Raw genomic sequence first — 27,499 nt, forward strand, 5'->3', positions numbered from 1 at the left:
AGCCACTCAGCCAGTCATTCGGTGAGAAACGGCGTCGTTGCAAGTTGGTCGCGGGAGGAATTCTCTCCATGTCCACGGCTATGGTTGGCTTGCGTGAACGGTGATCGGCTTATAAAGTGTATTGCGTACTGTGCGAGAAATTGACGAAATTGTTTCCGGTTAGTCACGGCGGTCTGCATGATGTGAAAGCCCAGCGAAAAGGCGAAACACATACCGTCTTAGAACAAGAGGAATTTGAAAAATTTCTGCAAAATCGTGTCGGCCATTTTCATCGTTTCAATTCAAAAATTCGCTGAAAAGTCTACGGAACGCCGCCGATCGGAAACAAGTGTACAGCTTACAGCATTACTACGGTATGTGAGTTCGCGTTTTTTGTCTACTTTTTTCTCTTTTTTTTTTGTTCTTGTTCTTCACCATTTCACCTCCTATATTTTTTTCGTATTCGTTCTAATTTCTCGTCTCGATTCGATTTTTTTTCTCTCATATTACTCGGTTCTCTATTCTATGTATTAGTCGAAGCGATCGAGTTCAGTAATAATAATAATAATTCTTTCGTGTTTTTCTGTGTTCCTTGTGTTTCTGTTTAGTATTTATTGCGCGATAAAAACGCGGGTTTTTTCCTTCGTACGGCGAGGTGAATGTTATTATTATTGTAAGTTATACTTTTTTTCTTCATCACCGTGTATTGCTGCGCGATAAGTTCTCATTTTTCGGTAAGTTCGGTGTTGTTGTAAGAGGAGGAGAAATTTATACCGAAACAATATTCGCAACATTTTTCATTTTTGACTCGGTTGCTGTTGAGAATTGAGATTGAGACCACAACGACGACGTTTCATCGTTTCTTACTACTTGGTAAGTAGTAGTAGTAGTAGTGGTAACGCAAAACGAAAACGCAAACACATTTTGGAATCGAAGTCGAAAATCGACAGCAGCAGCGGCGGCGGCGGCTAACGTTAAAATTCTGCGGTAGTGGTGGTGGTGTTTTCGTCGTCGTGTGTTTGTAAGTGTTCTTCTGCTCTGTGTGTGTGTGTGTGTGTTGGTGTTGTTACGTGATCTGGTAGTTTTGAATCGGCTTTTTGTGCCGCAGCTGAATATCATTTCTTGGAAAAGTACTCCGCTTCGTTGTCTTCCTTCGTTGTGGTTGTAACGCAAATAAGTAAAAAAAAAAGCTAGCGAGCGAGCGCCAGCGGTACCTGCGACTAAAAAAACTAAATCTATCTCGAAAATATCGAGAGAAAATTCGCTTCCTTCGGTTTCGGCTCTCGATTGTTCTTGCTTGTTTACTCGTCCTTTTTTTTTCGCGTTATGTAGGTCTCTCTTCTTTCGTGTGTTTTTTTCTCTTTCTTTTTCTTTTTCGATTCGCTGCAGTGTTTGGTGTTGTTACGTCTTCGGTCTTACGGTCTTGGTTGTTCAACTCTACTCGATTCAGTCAGTCAGTTTCTGCTGTCGGTAAGTTAATATTATTATTTCGTTCATTCGTCGTCGTCGTCGTCGGTGTTGTTGTTGTTGTTGTTAACAGTGAAACGGTACAACGACCTCTGCGATTAGAAAGAAAGAACGCCACTAAAATATTATATTATTCTTTTCTTTTCCATTACCGACTACTGCGTGTTCGGTTCGACTTGTTCGCGTTTTTTGTTTTGTTTTTTGTTTTTAATGAACTAATTTTGTGTAGAGAACGCGCAACGTGCAACGCGCTCTGTAATTCGTTTCTAATTCATTTTTTCGGAATTTTTTCCACCGCGAATTGCGAGTTTTGTATTCGAGTGTCGAGTTACATTTCGTCAGGTTTTTTCCTCGTTTCTTGATTCTTCCAAATGGTAATGATATTTGTGCTCCGATTATCGACGTTGTGAAAGTAAGCAAACAACCCGTTTCTCTATCTCTCTCTCTCTTCTCTTTTTCCCCTCTCGCTCATTCTACTACACAAATACACACACACACAACACGCAAATACATTCAACTTTTATGCTCATTGTTGGCTGCTCGTGAATTTTTTCCCATATTGCGTGTTTGTTTCGTCGTAACTAGAATTTTTTTCACGTTGCCTTTGTACCGTTCATTAATTTCTTTTCTATCAAATTAACTACCTACTGTCGGTCTGTCGGTAGCCAGTGACGAAATGTTTGGTAACGAAATTTGAAATTACACTCAGCTTTGGATGTGCCAATTTTGGTACGATTAGAACTGGGAAAATTGAATAATATCGGATTTCAGCGTTGTAACTCGGATATTTTGTTAAAATCATTGTCGTTTGTCTCGATAAGGTGTTATTTTTTTATTTACGAATTCTTTATTCGTCTTGGCCTGTTGGGGTGTACCGTGTACCGAGTACGTAGTAGTAGAACGAGAAATATTGGAAAATGATTGCATTTTTTCTGCGAGCTGCGAGTAATGGTCGATTGTCCGAGTGTTTGAATGTTTTGTGTTTGTGTTTGCGTGCCGACCAGGACCATTTGTTTTGATAATTCTCGATGATAAGAAAGCTGCACTCATTTTCCAAAGTAGAATATTACAGTTTATCTAGATTTTTTATCGCAATAGAAAATGGGAGTAATAAGTCGAGACAGCGAATGTGGTGTACCTAATGTTTTCGTTTTTTTTCTTTTTTAGTTGTAACTTACTGTAGAGTACTGTACAAGACGTACATCTACATATAAGTGTATACTCTGTAAAGCCAGCCGTAGAGATAGACGTAGACCACTACACTACCAGAGACTGAGACTAGACGTAGACGAATACAATTACAATATCGCAGTATTCACTGTTGATGGTGTTTTGTGCAACGAGCGAAACGTGGCCATAACAATCGAGTTCAAACTTCCATCTATTATTGTACGCGTATTATCTCTTCTTTCTTATTCTTGTTACAATTTTCGAGAAAATAGAAAAATGGCTATTGCTAGCACAGCCGCTTCAAGATTTACTGAATGCCATTGCCTGCATTCAATAGGATTCAGACTCGGTGTCGGTACCATATATTCACACGTAGACTGGTGCACTGGTCGACTGGCGAAGTGGCGAGCAAAGTATATTATACATATTCTTGTACGCTATGCTGGAATTCTTTTCCTCGTAGCGAGATGTTATTTTTCTCCATTTGCGATTGTGATAATGCTATCGCGGACCTACTTATGTGTGCGTGTGTGTCTGTGTAGTGTAGACTAGATGTACCTTCTCGTACCGCGGGCCGCGTACGTCGAAATGGAAATTTCTATTCAGAGTTGATTTTGTTGGCCAGTCGCTATAAAAAAATCTTTCAATTGTACTTGTACGAGTAGATATCGTGTGCAGACTGCGGTGTGCACTTTGTATCCATCGAAAAATATCGTAAATATCGAGATACGCGAAATTCACTCGGTGAATCATTGTACTCGTATTATTCATCGTCTTAATTGCTATGACTGTTTTTTGTATTCGTTTCACTGTTGCGCAATTTGCGAACAGAAATTTCGAAATGTTGGAAATTTGCGGTAATTCATTAATCGATTATTATTCCATTCCAACTTGAATTCGAGTTTGAAACCGATGACCCTTGTAATCGAAATCGACTAAAAATAACCAGTCGATAATCCCTATCTACGTAAACCGTGAACGTACGATTAAATTGCGAGTGTATGTGTAGGTATGATCGATCGGAAAGATGAAAATTTTAAAAATCGTTTTCGCGAATCAACAACATCGTTCACCTGTAGGTATTTGAGCTTTTGGAAACGGGATCGACGATGAGTGATTATTTGATCATCAAACGGAAGAAAAGTCGACATTTTTCAGCTGAAAGGATCTCTTAAGATTCATCGATCACGATCAGGCGATCGGGCTATTCCGAACGGAACAATCCCGGCGGTGGAGAGGGAGAGGTAGCGGAAAGATTTGGAATTTCATGGCACGTATCGCCGGAATCTGAATAATAAGTTTTTTTGTTTTTTCACGCAAATTTTGGCAGATTTCAACATGTACGAGAATCTGCTAGGGTAGTATGTAGTTTTTGAAAATGGATTTTGGATTAAACCAATTTGAATTTCATTTAAAGAGAGAAAAAGAAGCCGAAAGTGGAAAGCCCAAAACGTGTTTGAAAAAAAGATTCAAATAACTTTCAAAAGCCAGTTTTTCGAGAATCAATTTTCAATTTTAAACCAACCAGCGCCGCCAGTATTTTGTAAAACCGAACGCAGGTTATACAGGGTGCCCAGAAATATCGAGCACCCCTAAGAAAGTTTTTCATTAAAAATATAGGTTGGCAACGTGAACGGTTTAATAGATGCGGATGATTGGTGGAATGTTATCTCTCCAGTCCAACATTAACAACCAATCATGTGCTATGTATCATTCACTGTGACCAACCCAAGTATTTTAGTAGAAAACTTTTTTAGGGGTGCTCGATATTTCTGAGCACCCTGTATGTAGTTGTTATAATCTAACCATCCGGCATCCTACCTAATTACCTATTCGCGTAAATTCTGATGACTCGTTGTCGTTGAATCTTCGATAGAACGCATTGACTGGTGTAAATTTTTCCTCTCGATGGTTTTGATGAAGTAGTTTCGCGCGAGCAAGTTGAGTAATTTGGGGTCGAAATTGTCGAATTCGCCCAACATTCCAATTCTGAGTCTATCAATGAGGGAGGAGAGGAGGGGGGGGGGGACTAAGAATTGCTCTAGAATGAACGAAAATGGAAATCTCAATACATAATCCTATAATTGAGGGTAAAATGAAATTTGAAAGTTCGTAAAAATGACGATGACTAGCTGTAGCTGTTCCGCGAATGTGGTCATTTTTTTCTCACGAATAAGGAAGATTTTATTTTAAAGAATACAAGCTCGCGTTTAAACTTATTTTTGTTGTGTTTTTTTGCACGCTTCTGGAAATTTTGTTGCACATGGCGATGGCGTGACAGAGTTTGAAAGAATGATTCGCTAGAAATTTGGATAAATGTTTCCATAGGTAATCGAGTTAGGTACTTATTCTCCGTAATACGAGAAATTCTTATCGATAGGACACTTAATCAGCAATTAGGCGTGGAAAACTGAAAACTTGTACGCTGAAAAACCCGAGAAAAGTGATTGATGTTGGACGATAACTGAAACTGGAAACTTATACGCGTGTGCAAATGTGCATATATGTATTAGAAAAACGTTTAATCAAAACTTAACTTGAAACCAAACCTTTGTAAAAATTTCTCTCCAAAAATTTAATTGAATTTTGTCCAAAATTAATCGCTATTTAAAAGTAACGAAATTTCAGTAAATGTTAGTTTTAATCGAATCGCGATGTTATTGAACAAAAAAAAGCACAAATTGAGATATTAGTTAGTACGTATATTTTTGTACTTTTCACATCGTATACAGATACACAGAGCGGATGATACGCAACAACTACGAGTAAATTCTCCTCTCCTTCACGAGACGAAAAGGATCAGAGCTACGATTTTTCTACTCGTATTTTACGTAATTTATTGCCTTTTTAAAGACACAAACCATATGTGTGATCATCGGCTACGTATTCGTCGCCGTGTCCGATGGCCGCACATGGTTAGGGTCGTTTTTCTAAATACTTTTAGAAACAAAAATTAACACATCTCTCATCTCACATAATAGGCTCAGTGGCTCACCATCGACTACAAATTCGTTCCGTTTCATTTCTCTCTCTATCTGTCTTTTTTCCTTTTTTATACAGACTGAAACGTTTTAAAACCAAACAGTGAAATCAGTTTGATAGAATATACAGCAAAAATTTGCATTCAACGTGGTTGAAATTTCTTTCAAGCTCTAACACAAGTATAATCTTTGAAAACACTGTAGCCAGGATTTTCTCAAGGAGGGGGCACAACCAGATTTTTGATTTTCTAGAAACCTATCGTGATGTGTGGCGATTTCATGAAAACGAAGGCAAAATTGAAAATTTTTAGAAAAAATGGGTCCGAACAACAAAAAAAACGTCCATTTTTGCATGTTTCATTTCAAATTTTTGCTCGCAAGGAGGGCATGGCCCCCTTCGCCCCCCTTGGCTACGCCACTGACTGTAGTATATAACTTGTACGCGATCAAATATTCGCCAAAAATGCGCGAAAAAGTGTTGGAAACTTGTTGACATAATTGAGAGAAAATCGAGAAAACATTACAGTCGCTGAAAATTACCACCCGAAAAAAAAGAAGAAATTTTAGTAAAATTTGAAAATATGCGGGCTAAATTGTTCGAGAACACGTGCCTTTGTTATGCAATTGCAAATGTAATAATATGTGCAACCCCCGAGAAAAGCATTAAAATTAATAAAGCTCGTCATAGACGGAGGAAATGTCGTCCAACTTTACTAAATGTCGAAAAAATTGCGTAAAATAAAAACATGGCTAAAATGACTTGCGAAAACACGAGTAAAGCATCAAAATCAATATTTTGAAAAAGTGTCGAAATCTTGTAAGATTTGCAAAGTTATTTGCCGACACTCGACAGTCGACAGTCGACAGTCGTGCGCATTCTGAAATTTGAAAAACAATACAAACTGAAAAAAAGTTGACCCAGCCCTTTTTTAAGAAGCGGACTGTACCTTACGATTGTTTTCTACTCGTATTTTGCGATCAAACTTGGGAAACTTTTAAATTCTCTCCGTTCGGAATTTCGAAGTTTTTCTTTTTTTCGCGGGCGGTATGCTCAATGCTCAATGCTCATTGCTCATTGCTCATTGCTCATTGCTCATTGCTCGTAGAATATCGCGTAAGAAAACAATCGGAAAGAGGAAGAGTTTTTGACACCTTCCCTTCGTAAAATACGAGTAGTCGAGTACGAATACGAATAGAATGATGTACGAGTACGTCACGTCGCGTGTATCGAGTATTCATCGGGATTGGTTGTTCGCTGTTCGGTCTGCATTAGTCTGAGACTGAGATCTACTCGTATTTTTCACAGATCGCATCGCGACCGTGCCTTTTGTGTATCCGGAGCCGGACTTACTCGTATTAGTAGGGCTCGGATATTCTTTCTCCAAAAAACCCTTACGAGTAAATATTCTCCATCAACGCGAGTGTTGTTTTGCAGGATAGGAAGAAAAAATCATTATGTTGTGCCCAATCTTGTAGTGGAGGAAGCTGCGTCATCATACAGAAATTTTACTATCCAAATTAATTACGAATGATTTATGTAAAATTGATACAAATGTGCTTTAGAGGTATGAGTAGCTGACAGCTTAAAGTTCTGAATAAACTCGGGCATTCTCGTATATACAGTTATTATTTTTCGTAACTACGCGTAATCGTGATTCTGTTACAATTGGCCCAATGTCTTTGTCGAGTAAACTGCATCATTATACCAAAATTACACGCTATGCAAATTAACTACGAATGAAGTGTGAAATTTATTCATTTGTGCTTTGGAGATATGAGAAGCTGATTGCTGAAAGTTCTGAAAAAGCTCGGGCATTCTTGTACGGTATAGGTTATTATTTTTCGTAACTAATCACGATTCCAGTCCAGTACTCCAGTAGGTAACCCGCATCATTGTACAAAAATTTCACTTCGCCCAAATTACGAATGATGTGTGAAATTTATTCCGATGTGCATTAGATATTTGTGCAATTAAAAGTGAAAAGTCCCGAAAAGGCTGAGGCACGATTGTATACACATTTTATCATTTTCATACTTTTTACTTCGAGTAAAATGTATTCTCATATGCGATACTCGATGTACTCGTGTCTCATGTTTTAGCCACTTTTACGAAACTAGTTAATCATAAAAATGAGAAAATCGCTCTGTACCCCCCCCCCCTGCGTATACCCTTTGTGATTATATTTTATGAAAGCGTATTAACAAATTCATAAAATTAAAAATGAGGCATATCGGGGCGTATTTTACCTCAACTTTTTCCTATTTATGCCTCACGTCACTAAAAATGGGACGGGACTCACTCGTCGAGGATTTGCTTTCAATAATTAGGTGTGTGGAATGGGATTGTAACTGATCACCTCAAATTTGGGCCAATCGAGTATTTTGCTTTTTCGTAATATACAAAAAAAATGAAAAAATTGACCTCTCATTTACGAAATAGTTTTGAGGGGCAGGGGGGCATACGACGCATTAAAGTGATATTCGTGCGAGTCCTATTCGATAAATTGAAAGCATTTTTTAGAATCACTTCCAGTTTGGTGCAGGCCTTTAAGGGTTAAAAAGGTAAACAATTTTCCAAGAATTAGAAAAAATCGCTTAGAAGTGCCCGAGTATGGCTTTTATGCTCTATTAAGCTGGTTTTACTGGAAATTTTATGAATTGTGGAGACGATACAAACATTCCTTATCCCTATCCCCTACTCGTTGTGAAAATGTTTTCAACGCGATTATTTCGAACGAGGTGTTTCGTTGTAATTTCAGATGGATTTTTTTCGCAGCGAATTTAATCGAATTAATTTTTTGTTCACGATGATTCGGGACGTAGAGCTTTTGGCAGTGATTTAAGAATTTCAGTTCCAATTTTGTCAGGAATTTTCGTGTGCACGTGTGGTGGGTGATTTACATACGAGTAGAAACATTCAATTTTTTTTGTGGAGTGAGTGAAATGAGAGAATGGTTTTTGTTTTTGTACTGATTTCAACGGAGTGTTTGTTGGTAAGTACTGCCACGAATTCGAATCTTGTTTTTTTTGGTGGAGGAGGGGGGGGAGGCGTGCTGCGAATAAATATTAGAAATTATTCCGAATAAATGAAGTTTACAAAGTGATTAATTTTGAATTTTGATTTATTTTATTTTATTTTATTTTATTTTGTGATTTTGAATCAGTTTTGTTGAAGAATTAATTTTGAAAGTCCGCCGGCAAATGAAGCGACTGATCGGCTCGAAATGATTAAAATTTAAAAACCAAACAGTCGCTACAGTACTTTACCTAGTTTCGATGTCTTGTCGCCTATTTGAAAGGTTGAAAGAAAAAACGGATCGACCAAGTCGGATTGCGGACCCAGTGGGATGAGTGGGATGCGGATGCGGATGCGGATGCGGATGGGATTGGGATTGGGATTGGGATGACATGACAGTAGGTTGAAAAAATTGACACGGGTAGTCGGGTAGGTACAGAGTTATGTACTCGTACTTAACCTACAGCTACAATACGAGTATTAGTATTCTATATATTTTCGAATTTCGATGACGCTGATTTCAAATTGTAAAAACGACCAATTTCGCGTGCGGTCTTTTGCGCGGGGTTTATTTTTTGATTTTGACACTTCGAGCAAGGTGCATATTATAGTACAGTACATAGTACATCCTATTTCCTGCCACCCCTTCATTGCCTGCTAAATACTCGTAGTAAATACTAATTTGAAATTCGATTCGCGTGTTTTTGACCAACGAGTTCACTGTACGCACACAGTTACACACTTACACAGGTAGACAGGTACCTAGACCTACCTACTCGTATAGTGTTTGTGTTATCCACTTATCCACTTGTGTGTGTATCTCGATTCTCGGGTGGAAAATTTTCACAAATTTTAGGTCGGGTCGTTGTTTACGTTTACGATGCGATGAGAAACAAAAATGTTGAAATAGTGAAAGTAAAATACAGTCTGTATTTTTGGTCTACGTGTACGTGCATCGCTGATTCGCTGCAAAATGAACGAATAAAATTATTATTTCTCGCAGTCGCAGTTTATCGTTTGTGAATTGAATTGAATTGAATTGAATTGGATTGGTGGCTGGTGGCTGGTGGTCGCGACGACCAACTGCCAACTGGTACACGAGTGAAAGTTCTATTAACAAAAAATATCAAATACGAGTATAAAGTTGGTAGATGATAATAAAATGACATGTAGATGTATGTACAATTGTACAATGTACTCGTAATATTTTTGTCTCCGTGTATAGTGTGTAGCTGTGTAGTGTGTAGTGTACCTCTACCTACTATCTCTAGACCTGCAAATGAGTGGAAGAAAATACTCGTACGAGGGGCGGCTGATAAGTTTTGCACAGTGCGCTCTGGCGGAGAGTTAAATTCACATTATTAAGCTGAGTGAGTGCTCATTTTGTAGCTTGAAGTCTGAGGAATACGATGGTGTATTCAGTTTTTTGATATGATTAATAGAAAAAATTTTGAACGAATCCGTAGCGTTCGAGGAAAATTTTTCTGTGCACGTTGAATAGAGCTCGTACATTGTGGTCTAGTAGCAAGACTAATGCGTGTATCAAACCGTGTGTGCACTTATTTTGTAGCCTGAAGTCTCAGGAACACGGTGGTGTATTCAGTTTTTTTGATTGACGTACACAAAAAATTTTAAACGAGTTTGAAGTGTCATGGTGTACTTTGGTAAATTTGAATTTTCACTTACAAAACTCCTCAATCCCTTCGGATACACACAATATTCTTCCAACAAGTTTAACAAAAAAAACTGAATACACCATCGTGTTCCTCAGACTTCAAGCTACAAAATGAGCACAAACACGGCTAAATTCAAGGATTAGGCTCTTCGCTAGAGCGCTAAGTTCACTGGTCTACCCAGAATGACTTAAGAAATATCATCTGGTCAGTTCAAATCCCTTCAAAAAAATTTCCACGAGTCAAACAGAAAAAATAAGCACATCACCGTGTTCCTTAGACTTCAAGCTACAAAATGAGCACAAACACGGTTTGATTCAAGAATCAGGCTCGCCGCTGGAGCGCTCATTACATTGCAATGTGTGACTTGGTTTATCTCTAACGTGCACCAAAACAGAAACCACCTGACGCTTTGGACTCGTTCAAAATTTTTTCTATTTGATGTATCAAAAAACTGAATACACCATCGTGTTCCTCAGACTTCAAGCTACAAAATAAGCACTCACTCAGTTCAATATGTGATTTAGGCTCTCTGTCAGAGCGCACTGTGCAAAACTTTTCAGCTGCCCCTCGTAGTTTGTGGTGTGTGGGGAGTGGGGAGTGGGGACTGAGGATGCGATTTCGGATTTATGTATGGGAGGTATGATTTGAAGTACGCGTATTGGCCATCGCCATAAGTGTAACGTAACGATGTAACGATAGGTAAACTTTAATGAATGGAATCTAGTCGAGTCGAGTCGAGTAGAATGGCATGGCATGGCAGTGTAAGAACGTGAGTAATACTCGTACTCGTACTCGTATATCGCATCAGTGAAAATAAAAATACAAGTATGAAAACCGGATAAATAATTTTTACAGATAATTAAATTTGTTCATTTTATACGTTATACGTTATTTATGAACTGATACTGATAATTTTTATCTGCTGCTGCGGTCGTTATGCGTATTTGTATTTTTGTATATTTTCTACACTACCACACCACACCACACCACACCGCTCTACTCGTCTCGTCTCGTCTCGTACGAGTACAATTACATCCACTGGCACTAGCACATCTACAATCTACATGTACATTACGAGTATATACCTTCGTACGTATTATTTATGTACTGTATTTTTCCTTTTTCTCCATTGGTGTAGTACTTCGTTCATAATACCTACGAGTATGATGTGATGATTATACGTGGTATTTTCCTTTTTGTATCTCTTTTTCTTCGCCTCTTCCTTTTCCTTACTACTGTACCTAGTACCTAGTACCTACGGCTACACATGTGCAATTGTGCATGAATGTGTGGCCGTTCGGCGTTCGTATTCGTATTCGTGTTAAAAATATCTCGAAATCGACAAAATAGAGGGTATATTGGTATTTTTTTCTTTATCAATTACGAGTACGAGTATTTTCATTTGGTCGAATTGGTTGATTTGGTTGTTTTCGTTTTCCAAGACGAACCGAGAAAATTGATATTGGATTATTTTTTTGCCCGCGACCAGCTTGTTTTTGTGATTTGTGCTGGTGAATATTCATTTTTTATTCTTTACTCGTTAATTCGTCGATTCGTCACTGACCAAATGGCCATTGATGCGCGAAACTGCGAAAGGGCAATAACATTTCATTTCATTTTCAAATGAAACGTTAAACGTTACTCTCACCCTTCGCCTTCGCCTTCGGTTTTCCACTTACAGAAAGCAGATTACTCGTATACATTTATACAGATACACGTGTGACGTGCGTTTAACTGTTTATCAACCACCAAACGTGATCCGTCCGCGTTCTATCGAAATACTCGTATTTAAGCCGCCGCTGCCGCTGTCGCATTTTTTTGCAAGCTGGTGGAAAAAAATAATAAAATGAAGAAGAAAACGTAAAACAAAAGAAAAAAGAAGCAACGTCGCGTCTCTCGTCGTCGTCGTCGTCGTCGTTGTTTCAAATATCAGCAGTGTACGAGTGCACCATTACCACTACCACACGTCTCTTGTTTATTGGTCGTCTGACGTCTTGTGTGTGTGTGTGTGTTGCTGTGAAATTGTTTGGTTGAATGTTGAAAATACGTAGGTATATCACATAGTCGCCGATTCAGCTGTCGAGCCCGAAACTCGCCTCGACAAACATCAAGTGTGAAAAATATCTATAAATTCGCAAATTTCACGGTATACGTATTACGTATATTTTTTCAGCATGGTTATTTGGGTTTGACACTCGTACACTGGCACTCTGGCACTCTCACACTCTGGCAGTCGCACTCGTTCGCCGGTTTATGGCCTTTATGGGTTTACAATTTACGAGTTACATTTTTTCCATCTTTCCATCTTTCGTCTTTGTTGCCATTTCCACGAGCACGAGCACGAGCACGAGGAGTTGTGGTGGTACAACTCGAGGTAGTAGTCGTAGTCGTAGTACCATGCCAATTGCCATGCCAATGGAGTGGATGTCTCGATGCCTCGATGGTCGATCGTTGATCGTTGGTTCGGATCGCGATTCGCGATTCGTGATTCGCGTTAGATCGTTGGATCAAAAAGTATAGGTATTGGATTGGTATTAGCCATTAGGTTTGTTATTGGCGTGCCCGACTGCTCGTTCTCGTTCTCGTTCGAGATCTGAGTACAACGCTCAGTCTTACCTACCGGTTTTAATTATTTTCGATGCGACCGCGACGCGACGCGACGCGATCGAAGCAAAGCGGTCTGGCTCTGGAATTTTCCATTATTTTCGATGCGAATACGATACGCGATAGTCGATAGCCAATAGCCATAGCCGTAGCCATAGTTGACTACCTAAATCGAGGGCTTCGTTTTATGGCTAAGGCTGTAGCGATTGTGTTTTTGTGTTGCTGTAGCTGTTGTGTTACATTGTGAACGCGAACGCGAACGTGTTATGCATGATAGCACTATAGGTATAGCGATAGCGTAGAATAAAAAATAAAAACAAGAAAAAGAATAGTAATTTATTCAACTATGGAGTAAAAGTGATTATCGGCGAATTTTGAAAATTTTACAAACAGCTTAAAATGATACAAAATTGATAGAAACATTAAAATTACCGAGTAAGCGTTCGGCAATAATAATTATGTGGAAAAAATAAAAAATGATGAAAACGTGTTTAAAAGATGCGGAAACTCGCAAAAAAAAGTAAAAACAACCTAAAATTATCGAAATTTTGGAAAAATTTGGAAAAAATCCAACGTAACGAGTGCTGAGAGCATTTACTCGTATGTACATTGTACGTATTAGTAAAACGATGCGAAAGCGCACGAGAGAGCATCAGAGTCACCGTAGAACACCAAAAAATGGTAAAACTTGCGACAACTTCCAGCGTTGCGTGAAAAAAAAAAACCGTATAGAAATCGTCGAAAATTACCCAAATAATGAAATTTTATCGTCGGTGGAATTTAATTTTAAAAAAAAACGTTGCGAAGATGCGTGAAACATTGTTGTAACTTATATAAAGCGCTCTCCGAATACAACTTATGTATAAGTAGGTACTCGTATTAGACCTAAAATCACTGTACGAGTAAATCAACCAAATAAATACGACTGTTGGCTGATAATTTGCCGAAAATGAATAAAAAATGCTGAAAACGTATTGAAATGATGTAAAAACACTCGCAAAAACTATTTCTAATATCAACGTCGTCGTCGTAAGCTAACCAAGTTTTAGCAAAGCCACAAAAATATGATAATAACCGTGAAAATCATTGTAAATCGTCTGGAATTGGTGAAATTCCCACGCGTAAAACTTTTATTATTAAGAAAAAAGAAAAAAAAACATTAAATACGAACGATGAACCGTAACAAAATTTCAAGAGTACGATATACGTAGAGCGTAGACGTACTCGTGTATAACTGAAAATAATCAAAAATTGATGAAATTTTAATTATCTGACAAAGTCAACTCGTCGACAATCGCTTGAAATTAAAACATGCTTTCAAGTCGCAAAATTTGAGTAGAATGTTGAAAAAAACCGAAGAAATGTTCGTTGCGAAGAGCGATGAAAAAAAATTGAAAATTGGCGAAACGTGATTTACGGTTCGTAATTTGTTATACGTCGAATCACCGTGTTGATATTTTTAATCCGAATTCCGAATCGTGCGCCATCGCCATCGCCATCGCCATCGCCATCGCCACCCATTTTGAAATTGATCATTTTAGACAGGAATCTTACAGCGTCGGCGTGATCCCCGCCGCGCCCCTCCTTTTAATAGGCCTTTACGTATCTTGGTGTATCCTATAATACTGTATAAGTAAGTGTATAGTGTATACAATGTGCACAACTGTACGCGTATTATGATGATCTAGACAGCGCTAGTATACATATCTCAGTTGAAAAAAAAAGCGGAGCATTTGTATGTACATCTACATAATACGACTCGAGTTGATTTGATTTTCTGATACGTGTACCTCTACCTACTACCTACTACCTACCTTAACCTAGCTACCTATAGATCTAGCTATTGCGGCGTTGGCGTTATTAAATCGTATTAAAGTATAATTTTTGTTTTTGCTTATTTTGTTTTGTACAGGCGAATCGAACGAAGCATTTGAATCGTCGGAGTAGCGGCAGCGGCAGCGGCAGCAAATTGGCTAAGAAAAGCCATAGAAGGACGTCGACGACGACGACGACGGATATAAACGGTAATCGGGATAGTCGCAGATTTGGCAACAAAGTTGCTGAAATTGGAACCGCCGATCAGCACGTTGAGGGAAAATTCCGGTGCGCGGAGGAGCGCGGCATGTGCTCGCAGCCTGCCGCCGGAAAAATGGAAACCCCACAGCAGTACTGTTTGCGATGGAAGTACCATCATTCCAATTTGCAGGCCATGTTTTCGCAGCTACTAGAGAGAGAATGCTTTTGCGATGTTACTCTGGCCTGCGAAGGAAAAACATTAAAGGCTCACAAGGTACCTTACCTCCTCGTATATATACCTAGTATCCTAGTATACTGCTACTCGTACTCGTATTTGCCTCCCCCCCCCCTCCCCGACCAATGTTGACGCGTAAAACAGCTCGAATACTGAAATCATCTAATTGATTTTTTTTCTTCCAATTATTATTTATCTTTAAGGAAATGCGAAAGTCGCGAAAATCGCCAAAAAGTAACCGAATAAAATGTTGAAAACCTGAAAAATGTTATTGAAATCGCGATAAAGTTGCAAACTGCATGCGTAGCCCTAAATCATCGTTAAACAATTTACTCGTATTCTAAATCCCAACAAAAAATGCGCAGGCAGGGTGAAGGTTGATTTTTTCAGAATTTTGAAAACGAAAAAAAATGTGGCTGCAAAGTTGCAGGTAGACACGAAGTCGAACGCAAACGCAGACCCCCTGATTATCCGACCAATGCTACATTTTTCATCAAATCGATATCGTACTTTTTTTCTTAAACGTATGCAAGTAGTATGTATGTCTATGTACCTAGTTTCGGTCGACTTTAGTCAGCGATATCGAATCACGTATTTCTCACCAGTCAAATAAAAGGTAGCCCTATTTCAACTTTCAAAATGGTCAACGATGTTTCGTTATCTCGTTATTTTGGCCAAAATTCGGATTAAATGAGAAATGAACGAGTAGCTCTGGCTACCTAGTACCTACGTACCTACGTATCTAGCTATTATAGCTACTAGCTAGTAGCATAGTAGCATAGTAGCAATTTACATACCTATTCCACAGTAGAGTGGACGAGTGTCCGAAATGAGGACGGAAAACTCGGTATTTTTACCATTTTTGAGCGGTGTACTTTTTTCACCAGACTTTTGCGTGTGGCATTTGAAAAAATGGCGTAGACGAAAATTTTTGCATCAGGCCAGACGGCTCGTGATTCGAGCCACCTATCAGGAAACGTGTTCGCTCTTACCTTGGCCTTGGCGTATCATTTTCTATCAGAAAAATAAAATTGGGAAACCCGTTAGTCTCCGAAATTGGGGCAGCTTGATAGTACGAGTATTTTTCATTTTTCATTTCTTAGGCTTTGATTATTTTTCTCATAACCATTGTGCCTCTGCCTCTGCCTATGCCTATGCCTGCGGCGCGGTGGCTGGGCTCGGGTCGAGTCGGGTCGATTGTACTCGTAATTATTATTTTGCGTACATATTAAAATAACGTGTAATTTATGCTAAATGTTTGGGTATGTGCGCGATGCGATGCGATGCGATGTGGCGAACGAGCCAAGATGTCGGAAATGACCTGTTATTTTTGAATTGATTAAAACCGTTTCCGTTTTAGAAAGGCGTTTGGCGTTTGGCGTTTTACGTTGCTTCGCTATACGCTATACGCTATACGCTATACGTTTACGTATTAAAGTGCAATTTTTCTTTTCATTTTTTCATCATTATTATTTGTTTATTTGTTTCTGGTTTACAGGTTATGCTTTCGGCGTGTAGTACATATTTTGATTCCATATTCTCGCAATACGAAGAAAATAATCCGATTGTTATACTGAAAGATGTGAAATTTTCCGATATCAAAGCTTTGGTTCAGTTCATGTACAAAGGAGAAATTAACGTCGACAACGTAAGCGCGAATTTTCGCTTTACCGACTCGAGTCATTTTTGATTCCGATTCCGATTTTAATTTTGATTTTCACGCGGTTTGCAGTCAGAACTGACGTCGCTGTTGAAAACGGCCGAAGAATTACGAATCAAGGGCTTGGCCGAAGTATCGTGGAGATCAGATCGCGAAATGGAGGCTCCCGAATCGGGCGACGAAGATCTAGATCAACCGCAACCGAAAAGACTTAAATCCGAACCGTACAGTCCGAAATCCGGTCAGAATACCATCACTTCGCTATCGTCCAGAGACGATTATAACGTAAGTATCGCGCTGCGCTATCGCTATGCCTTTCGAGTTGGCGACCATTACCATAAATTACCATTATGTACTCGTAGGAATCGCACGACGACGCTATCGACGAAGACGGAGACGACGGATCGGAAAACGAATGCAGCACCGGCATGTGGGATACGGACCGATCGTCGCGAAACGATTCGCATTTCGACGACTCGATAGACGTGAAACCTTCTGCCGGCGCTTTATCTCATAATCGAATCCAATCGGTGAGTACGAGTACGAGTTATACCTCGTAGCACGTGTCGTGTTTATTACCTACCTACATACGTACGTTACTTTTGACGACAGAACAATTACGCGACGAATATGCAACCTCAGCCTCCGAACTTGGTCAACACGCAGAACACCATCGTCTCTCCTCAAGTGGTGACTAGCTCTTCGGTGACCGGACTATCGGCCGCAGCAGCAGCTGGTTGCGCTATCGGCGGAGCAGTGCCCGACGATGACAAATGCTCGGTCACTTCCGCTTCCGCAGTTCCTGGTAATACTCCTTATTCGGCCGAGACAGCTTCCACCGCCGCTAGTGTAGGTCAGTATCGCCATCGCCACCGCCACCGCCTTCCGCCCTTTTCTTCGCGGAAAATTCAATTTTTTTACCGCCCTTTTTTCTCGGTTCGCAGATTTAAGTCAGTATCCCGATATAATGAAGATGAACGATTATCTCGAGTCCGGAGGCAGACGACCTCAATTCTGGGAAGAGCCCTTTACCAAGAGACTGATGGAAGCGATAAAAAACAAAGAGCTTGAAATGAAAGTCGCCGCCGAACTAATGGGTGTTTCGTACGGTACGCTGTACGGCCGCTACAGGGACGCTTACGGCTGCCTTAAACATCCTTACAGGTAGGTCTGCTGTCTAGGTATAGCCAACTAGCCATAATGTACTTTAACTTTGCCTATACCTACTTACTAATTACCTATACTATGTCTCTCCGCGTCTCTGCTAAATCAATCGTCGACGCCTGCCTCGACCGTTCTTTACACCTATCTATGATTATCGTTTCGAGCTGCGGCGGCGGCGGCAGCGGCAGCGGCAGCAACAATGATCGCGCGGTGCCACGAAAATTACGCTCCGTGAAGGTTTTTCGTATCAATTCGCGGTTTTCTTCTATTTTTTTTTTTTTGCGCTTATAGTTTTTTTTCCTCGACACAAAGTGAAAGTAGCTCGAATACTACGAATTGGTGTCAGAGTATAATCGAACGTCGCGCTGCTGTCGCCACGTTTACCGAAACGCAGAACGCTGCGATGTTGTTACAGTTTAATCAAACCACCTCCGATAATTTTTTGCGGTCGTGAATTTTTTTACGCCGCGTCGAGCCAATTTCCCTCTTCAGTCTTCTCCTTCATTTTTTCAATCAACTCGAATGGAAGTGGCCGATTTGAATTCCAAAGGTATTCCTATCTATATCTACGAGTAGGTGGTATTTTCGAAATTCTGGCCGATGAATTTAATTTTACGAGTATAACCACTTTTCGCTATTACCTTTTGCTGTTACGTGGTAGTGGTAGTGGTACATGTTTAGTAAATCTTATCGAAATATCGCGGTTAACGAGAAAATTGGCTCCTTTTTCGACCATTTCAAACCGTCGCGTCGCATCGACCATAAATTTAGTAATACAATTAATAATTCGGCATCTTTTTTTTCAACGACAAAAAATCGAAACGAAACGACGCGATGGGCTGATGGGCTGATGGGATGGGATTTGGGTGCGAGTACTTTTGAAAAACATTCGAATTAGCAGTCTCCGAGTAAATTTTACGAGAATACTGGCCAAATTGCGCCGCGATTAATTCTCCAATTTGAACGAGCGAGAGTGTTTTCAGAGTTGCCGAAATCGACGAGTACGAGTAAGAGTACGAGAAAATTGCGATTTTCTAAATCGTTTGCAACTTTGCAACGCGTGGGAAACGTCTTAAATGTATTCGGTTCGATAATTTCGTCAAAATTCGCGCGTACGAGTTGCGAAATCGATAAATATTTTCAAAACTACGTCTTGCTCGTGACTCGTGAGGGGAGGGGAGGGGGGGAAAAATACAAAAAACGCGAACGGTGGAATCGCAACGAACCGTAGGATTCCAGAAAATTATCAACAGCGACCCGATGCGACGCGTGATAGCGTTCTTAGTCGGGCTGATTTTAAGAGGCTCAAAAAAGGTCAATTTTTTTTCAACCGACGCACGCGCGTGCGCTCCAACTTTGATAACTCATTTTTTTCCTGTTTTTTTCTTTTCGATTGAAACGCGACTGAGACGGCGCGGCGCGGCGGAGCGGTATGTATGACGAATTTCAAAACGTTTCTACGGCGTGTTGACGAGCTACTCGTATACGAGCAGAGATGGCGCGATTCCGATTTTTTTAAGGAGTCGTGAGAATCGCATGAATCCGATTCCGGAATCGGATTCCATTTTCGATTCACCTGACAGATGAATCGAAAAATGTGAAATCTGACTCTTTTCAAGCAGGAATCGCAAATGTAATATGATTCGCGATTCCGGTAATTTGATTCTCGCGACTCCGATATTTCGATTCTCTCGACTCCGATATTACAAACTCTCGCGACTCCTCATTAGTCATTACGATTCTCACGACTCCTCATCATTACGATTCTCTAGACTCTCACAATGAACGAAATCACCCAAATTCAATTGAAAAGCACAAATACAAAAAAGTGTAATTTTCATAAATATTCTTTTATCTAATTTTTGCCGGTTGGCGCTGAAAAGTGGTTGTGAAAGTGAATCTGAATGATGAATTTAGAATTTATCATTGTTTTACTAATAACATGGTGAGTTGAAAATTTTACATAAGGTGCACCGGGGGAAGTCAGAACGTTTTTTCACAATTTCAACTTTGATCAGCTGTTACTCTCGTACTAATGAACCAATATGGCTGAAATTTGGTATGTAGGTTCCCATAAGGGTTCTTAACCTATGGTGAAAATTTCAGCGCGATTGTCGCAGTAGCTTTCGCACAATCGAATAAAATGTAACTTGTTCTGACTTACCCCACTTTGGGGTAAGTCAGAAAATCTACAAATTAATTGGTATTATTAGGATTCGACCCTGATCGATGCGCAATATGTCGAATAACATGTTTTCGAGGTCGTAGAATCCAAATCTGGAGTTATTTTTTTTGTAGGAGTGGGGGGTGAGGCATGGGGAGGGGGCAATTCTAAATTTTTCGTACATTATTGTGTAATATGTCGATTGATATGTTTTCAAGGTCGTAGAATCTGAATCTGCAGTTATTTTTTTTGTAGGAGTAGGGAGTGAGGCGTGGGGAGAGGGAAAATTTTGAATTTTTCCTACATTATTGTGTAATATGTCGAATAATATGTTTTCGAAATCGTAGAATCCGAATTTGGAGTAATTTTTTTTGTAGGAGTGGGGGGTGAGGCGTGGGGAAAGGGAAAATTTCAAATTTCTCCTACATTATCGTGTTATATGTCGAATAATATATTTTCTAGGTCGTAGAACTCGAATCTGGAGATATTTTTTTTTTGTAGGGGTGGGAGGTGAGTCAAGGGGAGAGAGAGTAAATTACAAATTTTGCCTATATTAATGTGTAATATGTCGATTGATATGTTTTTGAGGTCGTACAATTCGAATCTGGGGTTATTTTTTCGCAGGGGTATGAGGCGAGGCAAGAGGAGAGGAGAAATTTCAAATTTTGCCTATAATATTGTGTAACATGTTGGTTGATATGTGTTCAAGGTCGCAGAATTCGAATCTTGAGCTAGTTTTTAGGGTCGAGTGCTATTCAAGTATCACCGTTTGGGGAGAGGGCCCCACCCATGCGAACCTACGACTCACCTTCCACCTTCACCATAAAAAATGACTCTGGATTCGAATTCTACGACCTCGAAAATATATTATTCGACATATAACACGATAAGGATAATGTAGGAGAAATTTGAAATTTTCCCTTTCCCCACGCCTCACCCTCCACTCCTACAAAAAAAATTACTCCAAATTCGGATTCTACGATTTCGAAAACATATTATTCGACATATTACACAATAATGTACGAAAAATTTAGAATTGCCCCCTCCCCACGCCTCACCCCCCACTCCTACAAAAAAATAACACCGGCGAGCCTTTATATTTATTTACTAATGTTTGTTAGAATGTTCATTTCATCTTCAATGCTTCATTTTTATGAAATTTAAGGAGTTGTGATGGGAATCTGGCTGGAGTCGTGAGAGGAATCTGGTTGGAGTTGTGAGAGGATCCTAAGATGAGTCGTGAGTGGAATCTGAATCGGAGTCGCGAAAGGAATCGGAATCGAAAATTACGATTCGGATTCGGATTCCTATATCTGGCGAATCTGATAAGCGGAATCGGGACTCAAAATTTTGTGGAATCACACCATTTGGAATCCGATTCTCAAGCTCCTGGAATCGCGCCAACTCTGTATACGAGCGTTGATCGGGCTTCTGCCAGGTTTTTCAGTCCTAACGTTTTCGCAAAAAAAAAAAAACAATATCAAACTCTCCGGCTAGTCCGACTAGCTTTTATCGGAGAAAACAACGCGGAAAAAGTTCAATTTTCATTATTAGACATCGTTAATTTATCTACGCTAGAACTAGACTTATCATTACCTGGCTAGTGGCTATTCGTATTCGACCCGAGTTTTTAATTTTTCACCATTTTTATTCGCAGAGTTCGTGATTTCTGGTCTGAACAAGGTCCTGCCGAAGTATTAGCCAAATTGCAACGAAAAGAGTTGACTTTATTTCGAGCCGCCGAAATGCTGAACGTAACGGTCACCACGTTGGCCAATTATCTGTCCACGTTGAGACAAGGAGGCGGTACCGGATCATCCGATAACGAAGATGTCTCCGATAACGAGGACATGGTCATAGACGAAGATAAAGTATCTACTCATTCCTCATCGACTACGCACTCTTCCATTCATAATAATCCCGATATCACTATCGTAAAAAAAGAAAATCTCGCCAATTTAAATGGAAATTAGCGCGTTTTTTTCCTTTTTTTCTCTTTTTTTCTTTTCTTTTCTTTTCTTTTAGACATTTTTATCGTTTTAAGCGAAAATCGTGCGTTTCGAACGTGTTTTAATATATTTTTTTAAACCACGCGTTCTCTTCTTCAATTGGTATTTGGTTTGCGATTGGAGCGCGTGTGGTTTTAAACTACCTACTCGATTCGACTTTTATTCTTTTCTTTTTTTTTTCGAATAAATTTGCGTTAAATTTTCAATTTTTTTCGTTTTCCAAAACACGTGTGAAATGATGCGAATGCGCGCGTGTTTATACTTATAAAAAAAAAATGGCGGTCGTGTTTTCGAACGTGTACGCGGGACGAAGCGAAGTCTGATGACGATTTTATGACGTAGAAAATTTTCTGCTATACCCGTATAGCCTTTCGAATGTTTGTTTAGTGTTTATTATTTTTTTTACACGCGTGTCGGAGAATATTACGCTTTCGTCGTCAGTCGTGAAAGTATTAAAAGTCAACATTGGGAATATTCCATCGATGAAAAATTCCGCCGCGCCCGCGCCACGCCGTACGATAGTTTTTTTTCTTCCATTTTCGAAAAACAACAAATAAAATAAAAAGTAAAACGTAATTACGCGGTATTTTATTCCTTTTTTAAAAACTATCTTACGATCGGAGATGCCGAATAAATATCGTACCTATTCTTATTACGAATTAGTGATATCATTTTGTTTTTTACGTTTTCCTCTCGATTTATATTTTGTAGTTTGATTTCATTTCGTAACCGCTTAAAGCGGTTGCTTTGTAGAAAAATATGTATTATTTTTAAGGCGGACATTTCTATTAAGTATCGCTGATATATCGTGTCGACGTGCAAGACTATAATAAGGTTATTACTTTGTGATAAATTGAAGATTTTTGTTACGAAAAATTTTTAGTTTTGTGACGCCATTGTTTTAAGAAAGGCGCTAATTTATACGCGTGGTGTATTTTTTCCTTCTTTTTTTTAAAAATTTTATTTATTCGATTAGTTTTATTATTTATTTTGTCTCCGATTCTTTTTTTTCTTTTCTTTTCTTTTTACTAGATATTATTTTGACGCGTGCATGTGATTTTTTTGGGTGCGTGTTCCTCGCTAATTATCGATTTTGTTTTTTTTTCTCTCTCTCTATCTATATCTATATATCTCTCTCTCTCTGTCTCTCTGTCGTGTGTGTTCGAAACGGTTTAATTCTGGTTATTTTGGTCCTTCACTGCCATTGTAGTAGCTTCAATTCATCTTTTTGTATAGAGAGACCCGTGTAACACTGTAACACTCCTCCTCGCAACACATCAAACTAGTGGAACAATTTTTCGAACTTATTGTCATCATTGGACATATCTTTTTAATTTTCAACGAAAGTTACCATAATATGCCTTCTCTTTTTTTTCTTTTTTTTTTTTTTTTGAACCGGCCCCAGTGCCTAAACGATAATTAACTGAGGACATGTATGAATGGTACGCGATTTTAACATTATGTAAATTGCGCTTTTTTCCTCCTCCTCCTCCTGCTCCTGCTGGGTTTATTTTGTACACAACGCATTTTTCATGTTTTATTTGTTCGTATCATTTTTATGTTTTCGGATTTTTTTGTTTTTTGTTTTGTTGTGTTTTGTTTTTAATGTAGTAGGTATCGAGTACTCGTCGATTAGGTTTAGTAACTAATTTGCTATAAGAACTAAAACGCGCAGCGCGAACAACTCTATATTATATATGTATTTACGTAATTACTCGCACGATACGAGGTAACAACGCCGAACAAGTTTTAATGCATCTTTCAAATTATCTCGATCAAACTAATTTTTACCTCAATTTTTTTCTCGCATTTTTAATCGTTAAACAGAACTTATACATTTTCGTATCGGACGGTTGGAAACATGTTTGTGATCAAATTTCAGTACAAAATACCTAAGCTATTTATCGTTGTATGTCGTTTCGCGTACGAACGTATCTTTCATTTACGATACGGTCGAAACGGTCGATACGTCACGTCGCGTCGTGGTAGATGAAGAAAGAAAATTGAAGGGTGCGACGATTTCGAATTCGAGAAGGTTTCGGAAAAGTTTTTGAAAATCCGATTAAAAGCGGTCGATTGTGGCCGGTGTGGTAGCCGAGCTACAGTTCAACAGATGCGCAAACGGCAAAAGAGCAATTTTCCATTTGAAATGAAAACTGAAAACTGAAAAGTAATCCGGTTCGAGTTGGAAGGTTTGGCCGATGCCCGTAGTAATTTCATTTGAATAATTTATGATTTTAAAAATATCTAGTCCCGATCGAGCGATTCTTCGAAATAATTATTCTCGTTTCGTTTCGTCGATCCCCCTTTGTGACTGGTGCTATATTCCTTGTTTTCTCTCTCTCCTAAATAATAATGTAATAGCTAACTGATTCGAATATTGTAATTTTTTCGACGAGTACGAAATTACGAATGTGGACTGGCTGTGGCGCGTGTATGTGTGTATTGTACTGTATACTGTATACTGTATACTGTGTAGAGTAAACTGTGTTCTGTGTATTTCTCTCTATCTCTTTCCGTTTGTGTGTGGGTAAACGACGTTGATATTTTTTACTCTACGTATGTCTACAATATTTACGTATGTTGTACCTATCTAGTATGTATTTCAAATTCGAAATTCGAATGCTCTACAATGATGTAAAAATGGTCCACTGTTTGTATACCATGCTTACGAATATGAGTAGTAATAGGTTACCTACACCTATTATGTATGTAGTAGGCCTTCCGTGTGTGTGTGTGTGTGGATACTCTAGATGTGTAGTGGATTACGGATTTATCGTACAGCCTTATTAAGCATACAATGCAACTTTCATTACTTATCATTTGGATTACTTAGAATTACGTTTGTGTTTTTCGTTTCTTATCGTGTAATTTGTGTAATTTTTATTCCTAAAAAAAACCCACACCATTGTGCTCTTGTAGATGAAAAATTGGCGCAATAATATTAGAATCTAGTTTTTTTGTTTTTTTTTTTTTGGTAATCTAGCTGAAAGTTTTCCTGTGAGAATAATTTTCATATTATCTACCTATGATCTGTCGTACAGGGTTTTTTTAGAATTATTATTCGTTTAATTTACTCGTACATTAGATATCATCGTCTTCGATTAGTACGTCCTCTTTCTCCCCCTCCCCCCAAACTGGTGGCACGTGTGCTGTGTAGGTGCGTAATTGGGATGTTACTGTATTTTTACCCGCAACCGTAAAAATACTACGCGTAAGTAGGTAACGAAATAACACGAAAGATCTGTAATGGATACCACAGATGCTTTTTCGTGACATGAAAAAAATCTCGCTGACTCTGGGTTTTTTATTTCCTCGAATAACGCTTGTTTTATCATTTTACAGAAGGACTGAAAGAATCTTTTTATCCTAATACGTACAATCATCTTTTTTTCCTTTCCCCTCCCTTTTTTTTTATTATTTATTTATATGGATCTTGTTGATATGCGTGTATAGTGTAAATTTTACATACATGTAGTACTATTATAATAGTAAAAATCAGGTGTTAGAAGTGTGAGATTTCTTTTTATTTTGTACGTTAATTGTATTTGTAATTAGTCCCTTTTTTTTTTCATTTCATTTTATTACTAGATATACATTAAGCATAAGTATAATATACATACATACATTTTTTTACGTTTGCATTATTAAATTAAGTAAACACTGTAAAGAAACAAATTATATTATTCATCATCGTCATTGTTATCATCAATCTTTCATTTTGTTTTCCATCAACATTCATAAGTCGCAAGTTTTAAGCACATTTGTTTATAAAAATTTCAATTTTATCAATAAACTGATGATTATGATCTTGTTTTTATCGTTATCTGTCGTGAAAAATGGAAGCCTATCACAAACACCCCTTGGGATTTTTTAATTTCCAAATCAACCGACTGAAAGGTCGATCTCGACTAAATCGAGGTCGCCGAGTCCGAATCCGCGTGCATTTTTACAGTAAGCATTTTATTTAGAGAGAAATTGCGAATATTTCGCCGAATACGAGTTCGATCGCAAAACAAACATCATTTTTGAATTCAGCAATGCATACTCGAGAGAGTTAGAAAACGACATTGATATTGCGAAATTTACCAACTTTTTTTCAAGTCATTTTTGATGTCAAATAAGGGTGTTTCCAAGAGAATGCAGCGCCGTGGTGAAAATCTGACACTGGCAATGAATTCGCCGTCCCAAAAAACCTCCCTACCCAAATTTCTAGCAAGTTTTTTTTCCAAAAAAATAAATTCATGTTTTTTCGAAGCAGTCTTTGAAAAACAACGTTAGATATTAGTAAAATCAATACCCTTAAGGTGGTTTTTCATCATCAACATGTTCAATTTATGCAGAATTCCACATTTTAAATCAAATCGAGTAAAGTGTCGTTTTCGACTAATTCGAGGACGCCGAGTTCGAATCTGCTGTCAGAATTGAGCGTTCGGTTCTCCTTCATGGATTTTTGACGTCTATCTCCGAAACAAAAACGCCTGCACCAATTCTGAGGCCAAATTCGGAATCAGCGACCAAAAATTAGTAAAAATCAGTCATAAAAATGCGAAATTCAACAACTTTTTTCTAGGTCATTTTTTGGCCCAATAAAACACCGTTTTCGACAGAATGGTGCACTCTGGTGAAAATCTGACGCCGGAAATGAATTCGCCGTCCCAAAGAACCCCCATAGCCCAATTTTCAGTTCGATTGGCGACAGAAAGTTTTTTTTTCCAAAAAAATGTATGAACATACCCCTTGGCATTTTTTGGATTTTTTTGATTTTCAAGAAAATCGAGTAAAGCGTTGTTTTCGACTAATTCGAGCAAGCCGAGTCCGTATCTGGTGTCCATTTTTGTCGTAGACGTATTCTTCTGCGAGAAATTGTGGCTAGTTTACCGAATTCCGTTCGGATCGCAAAACAAACTTCATATTTGGATTCAGCGTGTTCGAATTAGTCAAAAAACGATATTAAAAATGCGAAATTCGAAAACTTTTTTCCATCTCATTTTGAGTGCAAAAACTGGCAAATTTGCGGCAGAAGGAAGCGTCGTGGCGAAAATCTGACGTTGGCAATGAATTCGCCGTCCAAAAAAACCCCCGTAGCCCAATTTCCAGCTCGATTGGCGACAGAAAGTTTTTTTTTCCAAAAAATAGTATGAACATACCCCTTGGCATTTTTCGAATTTTTTTGATTTTCAAAAAAATCGAGTAAAGGGTCGTTTTCGACTAATTCGAGCAAGCCGAGTCCGTATCTGGTGTCCATTTTTTTCGTAGACTTATTCTTCTGCGAGAAATTGCAAATATTTCACCAAATACGATTCGGATCAGAGATGCTAAGTTACCGGTAATTTATAATTGGGTAACTTACCAGTA

At 38.7% G+C, this 27,499-nt stretch overlaps 1 protein-coding gene across 6 annotated transcripts; it reads left to right on the forward strand.

The window, feature by feature from the left end:
* LOC135845625 (protein tramtrack, alpha isoform-like) lies at positions 1 to 25,950 on the forward strand. Of its 6 annotated transcripts, none has more exons than XM_065364319.1 (8): positions 1 to 357; positions 14,806 to 15,183; positions 16,643 to 16,792; positions 16,877 to 17,089; positions 17,167 to 17,334; positions 17,417 to 17,657; positions 17,749 to 17,968; positions 21,790 to 25,950. In XM_065364319.1, the coding sequence occupies exons 2-8, from the start codon at positions 15,016 to 15,018 to the stop codon at positions 22,103 to 22,105; spliced, it is 1,476 nt and encodes a 491-aa protein (XP_065220391.1). In that variant the 5' UTR covers positions 1 to 357; positions 14,806 to 15,015; the 3' UTR covers positions 22,106 to 25,950. The 6 variants fall into 6 exon arrangements, with proteins under 6 accessions (XP_065220391.1, XP_065220387.1, XP_065220388.1 ...); XM_065364315.1 differs by having other exon boundaries at positions 1 to 353; XM_065364316.1 differs by lacking the exon at positions 1 to 357 and adding an exon at positions 666 to 852.
* Positions 25,951 to 27,499: the final 1,549 nt, after the last annotated feature.

The sequence above is a fragment of the Planococcus citri genome, chromosome 4 (assembly GCF_950023065.1).
Source record: "Planococcus citri chromosome 4, ihPlaCitr1.1, whole genome shotgun sequence".
Lineage (NCBI taxonomy): Eukaryota > Metazoa > Arthropoda > Insecta > Hemiptera > Pseudococcidae > Planococcus > Planococcus citri.